At 38.9% G+C, this 14,562-nt stretch overlaps 1 protein-coding gene across 1 annotated transcript; it reads left to right on the forward strand.

The window, feature by feature from the left end:
* The first annotated feature begins 4 nt into the window (after nucleotides 1–4).
* Nucleotides 5–6,862, forward strand: LOC121908363. The gene is made up of 2 exons (XM_042428303.1): nucleotides 5–1,723; nucleotides 4,644–6,862. The coding sequence occupies exons 1-2, from the start codon at nucleotides 41–43 to the stop codon at nucleotides 6,354–6,356; spliced, it is 3,396 nt and encodes a 1,131-aa protein (XP_042284237.1). The 5' UTR covers nucleotides 5–40; the 3' UTR covers nucleotides 6,357–6,862.
* The last annotated feature ends 7,700 nt before the right edge of the window (nucleotides 6,863–14,562 follow it).

A 14,562-nucleotide genomic window follows, 5' to 3' on the forward strand; every position in this document is an offset into this window, starting at 1 on the left:
GGAAGTGAAACTCAGACAGTCGTTGTCACTGAGAGGTGAAATGGCGCAGCAAGGAGCTCAGCTGGACGGAGCAAAATTCTGCTGTTCGATCTGTCTGGATCTACTGAAGGATCCGGTGACTATTCCCTGTGGACACAGCTACTGCATGAGCTGTATTAAAGGTTTCTGGGATGAAGAGGATGAGAAGAAAATCTACAGCTGCCCTCAGTGCAGACAGACCTTCGCACCGAGGCCTGTCCTGGTGAAAAACACCATGTTTGCAGATTTAATGGAGGAGCTGAAGAAGACCAGACTCCAAGCTGCTCCTGCTGATCACTGCTATGCTGGACCTGAAGATGTGGCCTGTGATGTCTGCACTGGGAGGAAGCTGAAAGCCCTCAAGTCCTGTCTGGTGTGTCTCGCCTCTTATTGTGAGAAACACCTCCAACCTCACCATGAATCACCTACATTCAAAAAACACAAGCTGGTCGACCCCTCCGAGAAGCTCCAGGAGAACATCTGCTCTCGTCATGATGAGGTGATGAAGATATTCTGCCGTACTGATCAGCAGAGTATCTGTTATCTCTGCTCTCTGGATAAACATAAAGGTCACGACACAGTCTCAGCTGCAGCAGAAAGGACTGAGAGGCAGAGAGAGCTCGAGGTGAGTCGACAAAACATCCAGCAGAGAATCCAGGACAGAGAGAAAGATGTGAAGCTGCTTCAACAGGAGGTGGATGCCGTCAGTCGCTCTGCTGATAAAGCAGTGGAGGACAGTGAGAAGATCTTCACTGAGCTGATCCGTCTCCTCCAGAAAAGAAGCTCTGATGTGAAGCAGCAGATCAGATCCCAGCAGGAAACTGAAGTGAGTCGAGTCAAAGAGCTTCAGGAAAAGCTGGAGCAGGAGATCACTGAGCTGAAGAGGAAAGACGCTGAACTGAAGAAGCTCTCACACACAGAGGATCACAACCAGTTTCTACACAACTACCCCTCACTGTCACAACTCAGTGAACCTACAGACTCATCCAGCATCAATATCCGTCCTCTGAGATACTTTGAGGATGTGACAGCAGCTGTGTCAGAGCTCAGAGATCAACTACAGGACATCCTGAGGGAGAAATGGACAAACATCTCACTGACAGTGACTGAAGTGGACATTTTACTGTCAGAACCAGAACCCAAGACCAGAGCTGAGTTCTTAAAATATTCACCTGAAATCACACTGGATCCAAACACAGCAAGCACACATCTGTTATTATCTCAGAGGAACAGAAAAGCAACATCCATGAGTCAACAACAGTCTTATTCTAGTCACCCAGACAGATTCACTGGATGGTGTTATCACGTCCTGAGTAGAGAGAGTCTGACTGGACGTTGTTACTGGGAGGTGGAGTGGAGAGGAGAAGGAGTTTATGTAGCAGTCGCATACAAGAATATCAGCAGAGCAGGAGACACAAATGAATGTGGATTTGGATGCAATGACAAATCTTGGGCTTTATATTGTGACACTGACAATTATACATTTTGGTTCAACAATGTCTCAACTCCCGTCTCAGGTCCTGGTTCCTCCAGAGTAGGAGTGTACCTGGATCACAGAGCAGGTATTCTGTCCTTCTACAGCGTCTCTGAAACCATGACTCTCCTCCACAGAGTCCAGACCACATTCACTCAGCCTCTCTATGCTGGACTACGTCTTTATTATTCATTTGCTTACGGGGTCACTGCTGAGTTCTGCAAACTCAAATAGACAGAAGTCATTTAAGGGACAGTCGGTTAAATTCTGTGTTAATTCTTAAAATGATTTTGTCTCTGTCATTGTTGCTGAGAGCTCGTTGCTGCAGTGTTTCTGCACAGAGATCAGCTGTCAATCAAACATTATGGTCAACTTTGACATCTTCTCATCTGTTGTTATGTAAATATTTGAGTTTCTTTAGTTGCTGCTCTTTCTTGTGTCTGTTTCACCATGGAGGCTTTCACTGATCATGATGATTTTGTTTTATACACAAACTTGCATTTCTCAACTCTGCTCTTGTTTCTCTTCCACTTCATCAGTCTGAACAGAGAAAGAACCAGAACTTCCTTTATCAATAGATATTTTACTCTCACGACTTTGTAAATCTGTCAAGAAATTTACATTCAAATTGATGCATTTGGTCATGTACAAATCAGGTATTATAAAGTATTATAAAACATGAATTATTGTGATAATAATCAATAAGGAGATCATTTATGATGTTGTTGTACATAGCTGACATTCTGGGTTAAACTAACTGATTGTGTGGATGAAGTGAATCTGAACATGAAATCATTGAACAAGAGTCATTTAACAGACTTTACTGATTGGATGTGTGAACAATCTGAAGCTTTATATCATCAATAAAGTTGTTTTATTTCAAGATTGAACAAAGTATTTTCTTCTGTCTTCATCTCAGGATCTCATTCAAAGCTTCTGGAGAAAATGTGAAACTAATATGAGAGTTTATTTGAGGCAGTTTTCCTCCTGAAACACCACAAAGTACAGAGTTCATGTTCAGAGCAGAAGAACGTTTGTCAGTCAGTCTCTGTACTTTCAGCTTTCTTCACTAAAACAGCTTCATCACAGAGAAATGAGCAGAGTTTTCTATCACTTGTTGCTTTTAACAAACTGAGATTTTATTTGTGCATTTAGTCAATAAAGAGGATTTGTTACACAGGCCTAAAAAAAAAACTGGAAAAAATACTTTTAAAAAATTAATTTGGTCAAATTTGGGTGTGAAGATGTTTTGTTGAGTCGTGACGAACATAAAACAACATCTATGTGTAATTGTGAACTTGAGGTCATTTCATTAATGTTGAAGTTGATTTTCATGAAGATGAAAGTTCAGAATGAGGCTGTCATGTTGGTTCAGTGTTTAGCTCTGTCACCTCACAGTCAGACGCTTCTGGGTTGTAAAGTTTGAATCCAGACTTGATTCAAACTTCTTGTGACTCATTTTGTTCGGGGTTTAATCTCTCAACCCACAAAACTGCCTGCTGTGCTGAAGACTTTCTGTTATTGATGCTTAACTGACAACAAAGAAATGCATCTAAAACTGTCATGATTAGTGTTTCTGACAACTGTGATTGATTTATTGCACCATCACAGGTAAAGTTACTCCACCTTTTCTAGTCCAGAAGTCATTTAGGAATCATTTCATCATAATGATAATTACATTAAAAACTGCTTTTAATCTCATCAGAATCAACATCAAGAGAACTTGACATGTTCATTCTAGTTTTAAGCCGTTAAGAGTTCAGAAAACCGAATATTTGAACAACAGCAGATGAAACATGTTTAAACTCTATCAGGTCCAGTCATGAAATAATTAAATCATAAAATAAATAAATCATTCTTTACATCTGGTTTCAAGTTTTTCCATGTTGGTCAGTCAGATTTCATGAAGTCTAAAGTCTCAAACCTCAAAGTTTTATTTACAACCTGAGGACTCATGTGAACAATATTTGTAAACTGGAAAATCTTCCATCTACATTTGGATGTTCTCACAGAACAGATGTTATATAGAAGCTTTTTAAAAAAATGATATCAAACTTGTAGTCAGATGCAAACATCAGCATGTTAACATATAACTCATCTTCATGCTACATTTACAAGCTGGCAACACCAGACGAATGTATAACACATGATCACGTTGCATCATACATTCATTTTATACCCACAGTAACTGAGTTTAAATTCAATTCTGTAAATAGATTTTAAATTGTTCGTTTAATTTTAGTCCTACTTTGTTTATTTCATTATTATTATTATAACCTTACTCTTGTTATATTTTTATTCTTCTGTGTTGTGTTTGTGGGAGCAACAATCTTTGTATTTTTACATTCTTGGCTAATAAACAGATTCTGATTCTGATTTATATTCTTTCATATTTGCTGGTAAATCAGTTCATGTATGAAGTAACTGTGATTTAACAGTTATCATTAATAGATGATCCTTTAAGTGTTAACTAATCACATAAAGCCATAGAGACTCATAGAAATACTTCAATCATCATGAGTTGTGTATTAGTTAAACAATACTTAAGTATGTGATTTGTTCCCTAAAGTACATAAATATTAGAAAAAATAAAGTGTCACCACATTTACTCTTGTAGCTGCACTCATGACTGAAACATTTTTTTTGCAGTGATCAGTGGAAAACGAGAGGAAGCAGCAACACACATGCGAGAGAAAACTATCACGTTATGTCAAAACAACAATATTATACAGTTAAGGGGCTTGATGGAAAAACTCAGCTGGATTTTAGGAGAATACAAGAATTCAGAGAAACAAGGAGTCATCTGTAGATCTCTCCTAAATTCCCAAGATTACTTTGACACCAGAAAGCAGGTGACCAGTGTTTTCAAATGAGACGTGAGCTTTGTTGTAAGAAAAAAAAGGGTTAAACACACATATCTCTCTCAAACTGCTCCTCCTCCTGGAATGAATCATAGCTTGATAACTCCTCCCTCTTCTTCCTGCTCTCAAACACAACAAGCTCCAGTCTGTCCACATATTTCCTTGTTCCCTCCCCTTCAGATCTACAGTTTGAAGATGGGTGTAACCAACATGTAAAAGAGCTGCAGCCTCCATTCACTGCAGAAACACATGCTGTTTAGATCAGAGCGCAAACTAGTTTCACTTCTCAGAAAGTGAAACTCAGACAGTCGTTGTCACTGAGAGGTGAAATGGCGCAGCAAGGACCTCAGCTGGACGGAGCAAAGTTCTGCTGTTCGATCTGTTTGGATCTACTGAAGGATCCGGTGGCTATTCCCTGTGGACACAGCTACTGCATGAGCTGTATTAAAGGTTTCTGGGATGAAGAGGATGAGAAGAAAATCTACAGCTGCCCTCAGTGCAGACAGGCCTTCACACCGAGGCCTGTCCTGGTGAAAAACACCATGTTAGCAGATTTAATGGAGGAGCTGAAGAAGACTGAACTCCAAGCTGCTCCTGCTGATCACTGCTATGCTGGACCTGAAGATGTGGTCTGTGATGTCTGCACTGGGAGGAAGATGAAAGCCATCAAGTCCTGTCTGGTGTGTCTCGTCTCTTACTGTGAGAAACACCTACAACCTCACTACAATGTCGGTCAATTCAAAAAACACAAGCTGGTCGACCCCTCCAAGAAGCTCCAGGAGAACATCTGCTCTCGTCATGATGAGGTGATGAAGATTTTCTGCCGTACTGATCAGCAGAGTATCTGTTATCTCTGCTCTCTGGATGAACATAAAGGCCACGACACAGTTTCAGCTGCAGCAGAAAGGACTGAGAGGCAGAGAGAGCTCGAGGTGAGTCGACAAAACATCCAGCAGAGAATCCAGGACAGAGAGAAAGATGTGAAGCTGCTTCAACAGGAGGTGGAGGCCGTCAGTCGCTCTGCTGATAAAGCAGTGGAGGACAGTGAGAAGATCTTCACTGAGCTGATCCGTCTCATCCAAAAAAGAAGCTCTGATGTGAAGCAGCAGATCAGATCCCAGCAGGAAACTGAAGTGAGCCGAGTCAAAGAGCTTCAGGAGAAGCTGGAGCAGGAGATCACTGAGCTGAAGAGGAAAGACGTTAAACTGAAGCAGCTCTCACACACAGAGGATCACAACCAGTTTCTACACAACTACCCCTCATTGTCACAACTCAGTGAACCTACAGACTCAACCAGCATCAATATCCGTCCTCTGAGATACTTTGAGGCTGTGACAGCAGCTGTGTCAGAGCTCAGAGATCAACTACAGGACATCCTGAGGGAGAAATGGACAAACATCTCACTGACAGCGACTGAAGTGGACGTTTTACTGCCACAACGAGAGCCCAAGACCAGAGCTGAGTTCTTAAAATATTCACGTGAAATCATACTGGATCCAAACACAGCAAACACACAGCTGTTATTATCTGATGGGAACAGAAAAGCAACATTCAAGAAAAATGAACAGTCTTATTCTAGTCACCCAAACAGATTCACTGATTATTGGCAGGTCCTGAGTAGAGAGAGTCTGACTGGACGTTGTTACTGGGAGGTGGAGTGGAGAGGAGGAGTTCATGTAGCAGTCACATACAAGAATATCAGCAGAGCAGGAAACTCAAAAGAATGTCTGTTTGGACGCAATGACAAATCTTGGGCTTTAGATTGTTCCACTAACAGTTATACATTTAAGTTCAACGATGTCTCAACTCCCGTCTCAGATCCTGGTTCCTCTAGAGTAGGAGTGTACCTGGATCACAGAGCAGGTATTCTGTCCTTCTACAGCGTCTCTAAAACCATGACTCTCCTCCACAGAGTCCAGACCACATTCACTCAGCCTCTCTATGCTGGACTACGTTTTTACTACTCTTACGGGGACACTGCTGAGTTCTGCAAACTCAAATAGACAGAAGTCATTTAAGGGACAGTTGGTTAAATTCTGAGTTAATTCTTAAAATGATTTTGTCTCTGTCATTGTTGCTGAGAGCTCGTTGCTGCAGTGTTTCTGCACAGAGATCAGCTGTCAATCAAACATTATGGTCAACTTTGACATCTTCTCATCTGTTGTTATGTAAATATTTCAGTTTCTTTAGTTGCTGCTCTTTCTTGTGTCTGTTTCACCATGGAGGCTTTCACTGATCATGATGATTTTGTTTTATACACAAACTTGCATTTCTCAACTCTGCTCTTGTTTCTCTTCCACTTCATCAGTCTGAACAGAGAAAGAACCAGAACTTCCTTTATCAATAGATATTTTACTCTCACGACTTTGTAAATCTGTCAAGAAATTTGAATTCAAATTGATGCATTTGGTCATGTACAAATCAGGTATTATAAAGTATTATAAAACATGAATTATTGTGATAATAATCAATAAGGAGATCATTTATTATGTTGTTGTACATAACTGACATTCTGGGTTAAACTAACTGATTGTGTGGATGAAGTGAATCTGAACATGAAATCATTGAACAAGAGTCATTTAACAGACTTTACTGATTGGATGTGTGAACAATCTGAAGCTTTATATCATCAATAAAGTTGTTTTATTTCAAGATTGAACAAAGTATTTTCTTCTGTCTTTATTTCAGGATCTCATTCAAAGCTTCTGGAGAAAATGTGAAACTAATATGAGAGTTTATTTGAGGCAGTTTTCCTCCTGAAACACCACAAAGTACAGAGTTCATGTTCAGAGCAGAAGAACGTTTGTCAGTCAGTCTCTGTACTTTCAGCTTTCTTCACTAAAACAGCTTCATCACAGAGAAATGAGCAGAGTTTTCTATCACTTGTTGCTTTTAACAAACTGAGATTTTATTTGTGCATTTAGTCAATAAAGAGGATTTGTTACACAGGCCTAAAAAAAACTGGAAAAAATAGTTTTAAAAAATGAATTTGGTCAAATTTGGGTGTGAAGATGTTTTGTTGAGTCGTGACGAACATAAAACAACATCTATGTGTAATTGTGAACTTGAGGTCATTTCATTAATGTTGAAGTTGATTTTCATGAAGATGAAAGTTCAGAATGAGGCTGTCATGTTGGTTCAGTGTTTAGCTCTGTCACCTCACAGTCAGACGCTTCTGGGTTGTAAAGTTTTAATCCAGACTTGATTCAAACTTCTTGTGACTCATTTTGTTCGGGGTTTAATCTCTCAATCCACAAAACTGCCTGCTGTGCTGAAGACTTTCTGTTATTGATGCTTAACTGACAACAAAGAAATGCATCTAAAACTGTCATGATTAGTGTTTCTGACAACTGTGATTGATTTATTGCACCATCACAGGTAAAGTTACTCCACCTTTTCTAGTCCAGAAGTCATTTAGGAATCATTTCATCATAATGATAATTACATTAAAAACTGCTTTCAATCTCATCAGAATCAACATCAAGAGAACTTGACATGTTCATTCTAGTTTTAAGCCGTTAAGAGTTCAGAAAACAGAATATTTGAACAACAGCAGATGAAACATGTTTAAACTCTATCAGGTCCAGTCATGAAATAATTAAATCATTAAATAAATAAATCATTCTTTACATCTGGTTTCAAGTTTTTCCATGTAGGTCAATCAGATTTCATGAAGTCTAAAGTCTCAAATCTCAAAGTTTTATTTACAACCTGAAGACTCATGTGAACAATATTTGTAAACTGGAAAATCTTCCATCTACATTTGGATGTTCTCACAGAACAGATGTTATATAGAAGCTTTTTTTAAAAATGATATCAAACTTGTAGTCAGATGCAAACATCAGCATGTTAACATATAACTCATCTTCATGCTACATTTACAAGCTGGCAACACCAGACGAATGTATAACACATGATCACGTTGCATCATGCATTCATTTTATACCCACAGTAACTGAGTTTAAATTCAATTCTGTAAATAGATTTTAAATTGTTCATTTAATTTTAGTGCTACTTTGTTTTAGGGATGCATGATATTATCGGCACGTCATCGGTATCGGCCGATAAAAGCTCTAAAAATAAATATCGGCATCGGCAAATTCTGCCGATTATGAGAGGCCGATATGTCACCATCTCCTCCGCCGCCTGACTGTGCTTCCCTTGATGGACTGTGTCACACTGACGGTCCCGGTGCTTCCTCTGCAGGCTCCACTTCACTCAAGCTGCCCGTCAGACCAGCTGCTTCTGCCCACTTTAACCAGAATAACAAACCGGGGCTCGGTGCTCCATATTTCCTGCCATACTTGTCATTTGTTTGTTTAGCCAGTCACATCGCTGTCATTTATGGTTCAATCAAGACAGAAAAGTATTGAAGTTCATCATTTATTTTTTTCTGGAGTTATAGATTAACTTAAGTTGTAACCTACCATACTCACCCACCATGTGGCCAGGAGACAAAATGGAGGCACTGAACCACTTCCTGATTTTAAGAATTTGCTGACATCACCAGTGATGTCATGGGTTAGACCAAGTGTGAGGGAATTTATTTTATTTAGTTAAATGTTTGGTTTTGTATTTATGTTATTTGTACTTATTTTGGTTTACGATAAGGAACAATGCTGTTGTTGATGTTTGCGTAAATAATGTAAACTGATACAAGTGACATTGTCATTCACCAGTTGTTGATCTAAGGGAAAGGACACCCCTGGTAGAAATATGGTTCTGCCTACACAGATTTCAGAGCCTATTTAAAGGGAGAGAAGTTAGTTTAGAAGAGAGCAGAAACCAAAGAGGATGTCAGTGTAGCTGTGTGAAGGTAAGTTTGATTTTGCTTGTTTTCATTTGGTCGTCTCTGAGTCTGTCTCTTATCACCTTCCTTGAAACTCTGGCAAAGCTTCCTCACAGGTAAAACTTTATTTCACAGTAAAACAGCAAATAATTGTACAAAATTGAGAGACAGACAGTGATCAGTAGATGCTGAGTAAAAGGGAACAGGCAGCTTTACATTACGGTGCTGTAATATCTCTTAACTTCTGGGGTTGTACTAAACAGTCCCTTCATCCCCATGTCCAAACTGTGTGAGTGTCAGCATGTGTGTATGTAATACTGTAGGTCAAGGCTGATAATTAGTGTGATTACTGCAAGCGATCACACTATTGTAGCAGCAGCCTGCAGCAGCTCTCAGTAGAGTTGGCACATGTGCACCTGGACAGCGGCGTATGACTTTTATTTATTTATTTTCTCACCCATCTTCATCCAGCAAATCACCAGGTGAGTTCCTTTTTGCTTTGCTTGGTAGCATTGTCAAAATACATTACATTTCCAGTCAGTTTGAATTGTGCTATATGCCCTTGCTTTTGTCATGATAATGATTTGGTACCGTGTCATCCGATCACAACATCGAACAAAAAGCTATTTTACTGGTATACATTTTTTTCCTCAAGCCTGTGATCTATTCTTTGAGATTCTTTCTGACTTACTGACCAATCTTGAAGATTTGGAGTTTTTGCTCAAATTGTTTTCCTGAAGTGAATTTAATTCCGTTGAAATGTAAAAGGCATAGGACTGAAGATGCAGGAGTTAAGTTTTGAAATCAGTCTTGCTAACTACTACATCTGTACTGTTGCTAAAATAATGTCTTGTTTCAGCAGCAAGTCAACATTTCTGAGAGCGGAGCTGGACTTGTGATTCTGATGCTCCAAATTACACAGTGAGTTTCATTTTACTTTGTTTTATATGACAACATGCCCAAATAACTTCATTTTTTTAAGTGAAGATAATATCCCATCGCTGTCTGTGTAGTGTTGTGTACTTGTGGATTTATTACTCTAGTGGCCTATATGAAACACATCAGCAATTTGCAGCAATATCCCAGTCCTTCAGTGTTGCATTCCTGGATGGATGCAACACTGTGTGCATTTATACTACTACTACAGTTTATGATACACACTGTTTTTGTTTTTCAGGTGGTTCACAGGGATAAACACTGAGAGGCACCCCGTCCTTTCACTGAAGATGGAGAAAGATGACATCAGTCAACCCTTGTGTGTTCAGTCTCCTAAAGAAACTAACGGACTCTTGAATGGGACAGCGAACCCTCTCACCCACCCACACAATCAGTCTGTTATTCAGTCAGTCATTCGCTCATTACAAACTTTTTAAAACACACACTTGGACAGTCTGGTTACAACTTGCATTAGAGGGACATTAATTAGGGGTTTTTAATGGGAAATACCAATTTTAAAAAACAAACAGGCACTGATATTAGATGCAGTTATTTGGTTACAATAATGAGGTGAGCATTAGTACATGGCAACACTTAACAGATGTACTGTACCAAACCATCAGATTCTTAGGCTACAGACATACACCCACTAAAGCTGTCCCATTGATCTTTAACCATATCATTTTTCCAGTTCAGTCTTCCCAGCATTTTTTGACATGCAACAGTTAGAGGAGCATGTTGATATATTTTGTCTTTGTGTACAATGTTCAGACAGACTACACTACTTGTTTGAATATTTACATTTTAAATGACTTTTGAATGTTTAACTACCTGAATAAACTCCATGCTTTGTTCAATTACTTTATAATTGTGTACAAATGTTTAGCATCATTCATTTATAATGTTAATAAAGTGAGACATGGTTTGAAAGAAACACTTTGAAGTTGTATAATTTGTCTTAACATTTGAAGTCACAATTCAAATGGCTGTTTATTCACTGTTGTAAATACTGTCTGAGTAATTATGTCAAGTAACAAGGTTTGTGGAAAAAATATTTAAGATTTGAACTCACTGTTAGCAGTCAGTTAGTTAAACACAGTGGTCCCAACTGACGTTTCTGCTGCGCTTATTTTATTGCTCTACTAGTGTCTTTGACAAACCAAATCTACTCAACAGTGACATGTTCCACCTTTGGTTTAAGCATGTCTCAGGTTAAATGAATATATTCCTGCACTACCTTTGTATCCAGGCAGGCACGTGGCAGAATTGCTTGATTAGCTATCTAACCAATCCCAACTTAACATTCACCTCCCTCCTAACTTAATACTTAACCCTAATATTTACCTTAATAATTTAGTTAGTTTGGGACCTGCCTTAACCTACAGTAATACCTACCTTACTTACCTTATTCTAAGACTTACCGCTACTTGCCTCCAATACTGACCTTAATAGCTATCCTATTTACCATTATCCTAATGCTTACCTCAATATTTACTGCGATAGAAATACCTACCTAAAAGATACCTACTTACCTTAAATACCTACTGTAGGAACAATTAGCACCTCAACAACTAATACCTATCTTCATAATACCTAACTTAAATACCGACCGATCTTAGCAACTCCTTATACTTACCTGGACCTACTTACCGGAAGAACTACAGTTACAACTCCAATCAATTGGCTACGGGACACACTCGGGGGCTCGACCAACCTCGGCAGGGCCTCCCTCGGTTGAGGATGTCTAGCGATAATGGCCGAAACATCCGGTGATCCTGAGGTCCACTGCTGAAGACGTGTCCTAAAAAAATAAACAGAAAATAAATACAAAAAAATAAATACTATCAGTTACAAGATCGATCCGAAACCGGAATCCAAATAGTACTTAAACACTTGATATAAAACTAGATCAACTAATTACGAAGTGACCAAATCCCCCCAGATCTTAAACCATTAATAACTAAGATTCTTACCAGGGAGATTCTAAGTCAGACCTTTTACAAAGTCCTGATAGGAAGAAAATAGTGTTATTCTCCTTTTACAGAAAAATACTGCTGAAAGCAGTTAGCAGCCAAGCTCCTCACTAACACAGGTACCACACAAACATTTGTTTCTGTCAGTAGACTGTAGACTTACATGCAAGTGATTTGACTTTAGAGAGTATTCAGTAGTTGTTAATTGAAACTCACTGTAGTCCTCACTGTTAGTAGTCAGTACACAATTGTGTGTTGAGTTGTACATTTTGCTCTTTATGGTACAAATCTGTAAATATGCCATTTGTGAAAAGTTCAAATTAACAGTAATACACAAGTTACTGTTAATGTACACTGCTTTTAGCAGAATATTCACAAGTGGCATATTTACAGATTTTTATTGTAAACTGCAAAATGGATGACATACTACTCAACACACTATTGTGTAACTGACTACTAACAGTGAGGACTACAGTGAGTTTCAATTAACAGCTACTGAATACCCTTGAAAGTCAAATCACTTGCATGTAAGTCTACAGACGGCCGAAGAAACAACAACAGAAACAACAACAACAACAACGCAGGGGCTTCGAGCCTTACAGGCTCTCGGGGCACCCGTCGAGGCCCCTGTGCAGGTCCCCCAGCCGTGGCCCCTTCGAGCCTTTCGCTATAAAATATTGCTAAAATGTTAAAGAAATGTGTAAATCTGCACAAACAAATTAAAAACATTGAAGAAATACTTTAAAATTACCTCATTTAATTCTGCAGCTGTTGTGAGGGTCGGAGGCAAAGTTGCCGTTGTGTGTACATTGAAAAGAATACAGGCAACAACGTTGACACCTGTTGGTGTGCAGGTACTTTTAAGAGCATGATACATATTTTCTGCTTGTGTATTCTCAGGACAAGGCTTGCTGAGGTTCATTGCACAGGATCACAGCCATCGTTGGAGTTCTGAAAGGAAGTGAGTGACTTTCAATCTGTCCTATGAATTTGAGGCTTTTTTTTAGCATGCAGATTCACTTATTTCCATGGCCAAGGACAGTCAAGTCACATGACTTGACGCAAGTTGCAATTTTGAGAACTCGCGACTTGGTTGACTAACACTTATAAGACTCGACTTGACTTTGACTTGAGGCAGATGACTTGAAAAGACTTGACAGTTTTTATTTAGCTGAATCGCCTTTTTGCATTATTGTAGATATTGAGCATGAACAGTTAACGTTTTTAGACATGAAAGGGTGTCTTCTAGTGAAGTGTGTGCAACCCAGGCTTTGAAGACAGTGTCTAGCAAGACCTAGAAAACAATGCAAGACAGGATTGAGCTCAAAGCTTGTTGAAAGCATTTTCCCATATCATTATTTCATTATTTTGTTCGCAGTCCCTCACTAGTTCAAAGTCAATGTTACTCAACCACAGCAGAATGGTCTCTTTCTCTGTAATCAACTGTGTGACAAATGCAATCCTTCAAGATCAGGCAAAGAAGATGGTATTTTAAAAAGTAATCATCGGATAGAATACTATGTTTCGTTGTGCAAGCGCCAAATTTTCCATTTGGTGAGTAAATATACCAAAGTAGTCATGTGTTGCAGACAGAGACTCAGGCTGTAGTATAACTTGCAGTTTCTTTTATCTGCACACTTTACAACCACAACAAAGCAGAATGTGTAGCTTACAGTCCATCAGCATATTTTTGCTGCTGTTAAAACCCACTAGCTTTGTGCTAACTACTGCAACTGGAGGAAGTTCCTCTTCTTCTACTACTTCTGCTTCAAAACTCTCACCTTATTCAAAGGTACAACCGGGTGGCAGAATGGCAGAAGTCATACAACATATCCACACACATTAATACTGCATAAAATACAAAATTATGAACCCTAGATCCTGGAAAACATTTTAGATCAGATTATTTATTTTTGTTCAAATAGTTAATTAATTAATCAAAACACCAACAACAACAAAACAAGGTATGAACCAAAACCATAAATTGTTGTATTTATGAATCCTAACCATAGCCATCCCTAGTTGTAGAGACTAACTAACATGTGCAGTTTGCTCATGACACGGCTCGCCATTGTACCCTTTTCTCTCGTGTTTTACAGGCTTCTTCCATGGTGACTGACTTGTGACTTAATTGACTTTTCTTGCTTGACGTTTAGCATTGACTTGACTTGGCTTACTTGAGTCTAAGTCACAGTGAGAGTCACAGTGATTTAAGACTTGCTTGAGCCTTTAAGGTTAAGACTTGAGACTTGCTTGTGACTTGCACATGTGTAACTTACTCCCACTTCTGATATTTGTGAACATGAACTACTTTCTCCCAAAGCCACAAACCAGAGACTTAAGACTCAAATTTGTGATGCCATCCGGAATAAAGTCTGGAGCTGCTTCATATACAATGAATGTGAAACTAATTTTGTAGTAATTTTTTAATACCCAAATAAGCTTTATTCTATAGTAAACTTGCATATCTGAAACATAAAATGTACCTGTATACTAGGCTTGGGCAATGTC

This window comes from Thunnus maccoyii, chromosome 12, assembly GCF_910596095.1.
Source record: "Thunnus maccoyii chromosome 12, fThuMac1.1, whole genome shotgun sequence".
Lineage (NCBI taxonomy): Eukaryota > Metazoa > Chordata > Actinopteri > Scombriformes > Scombridae > Thunnus > Thunnus maccoyii.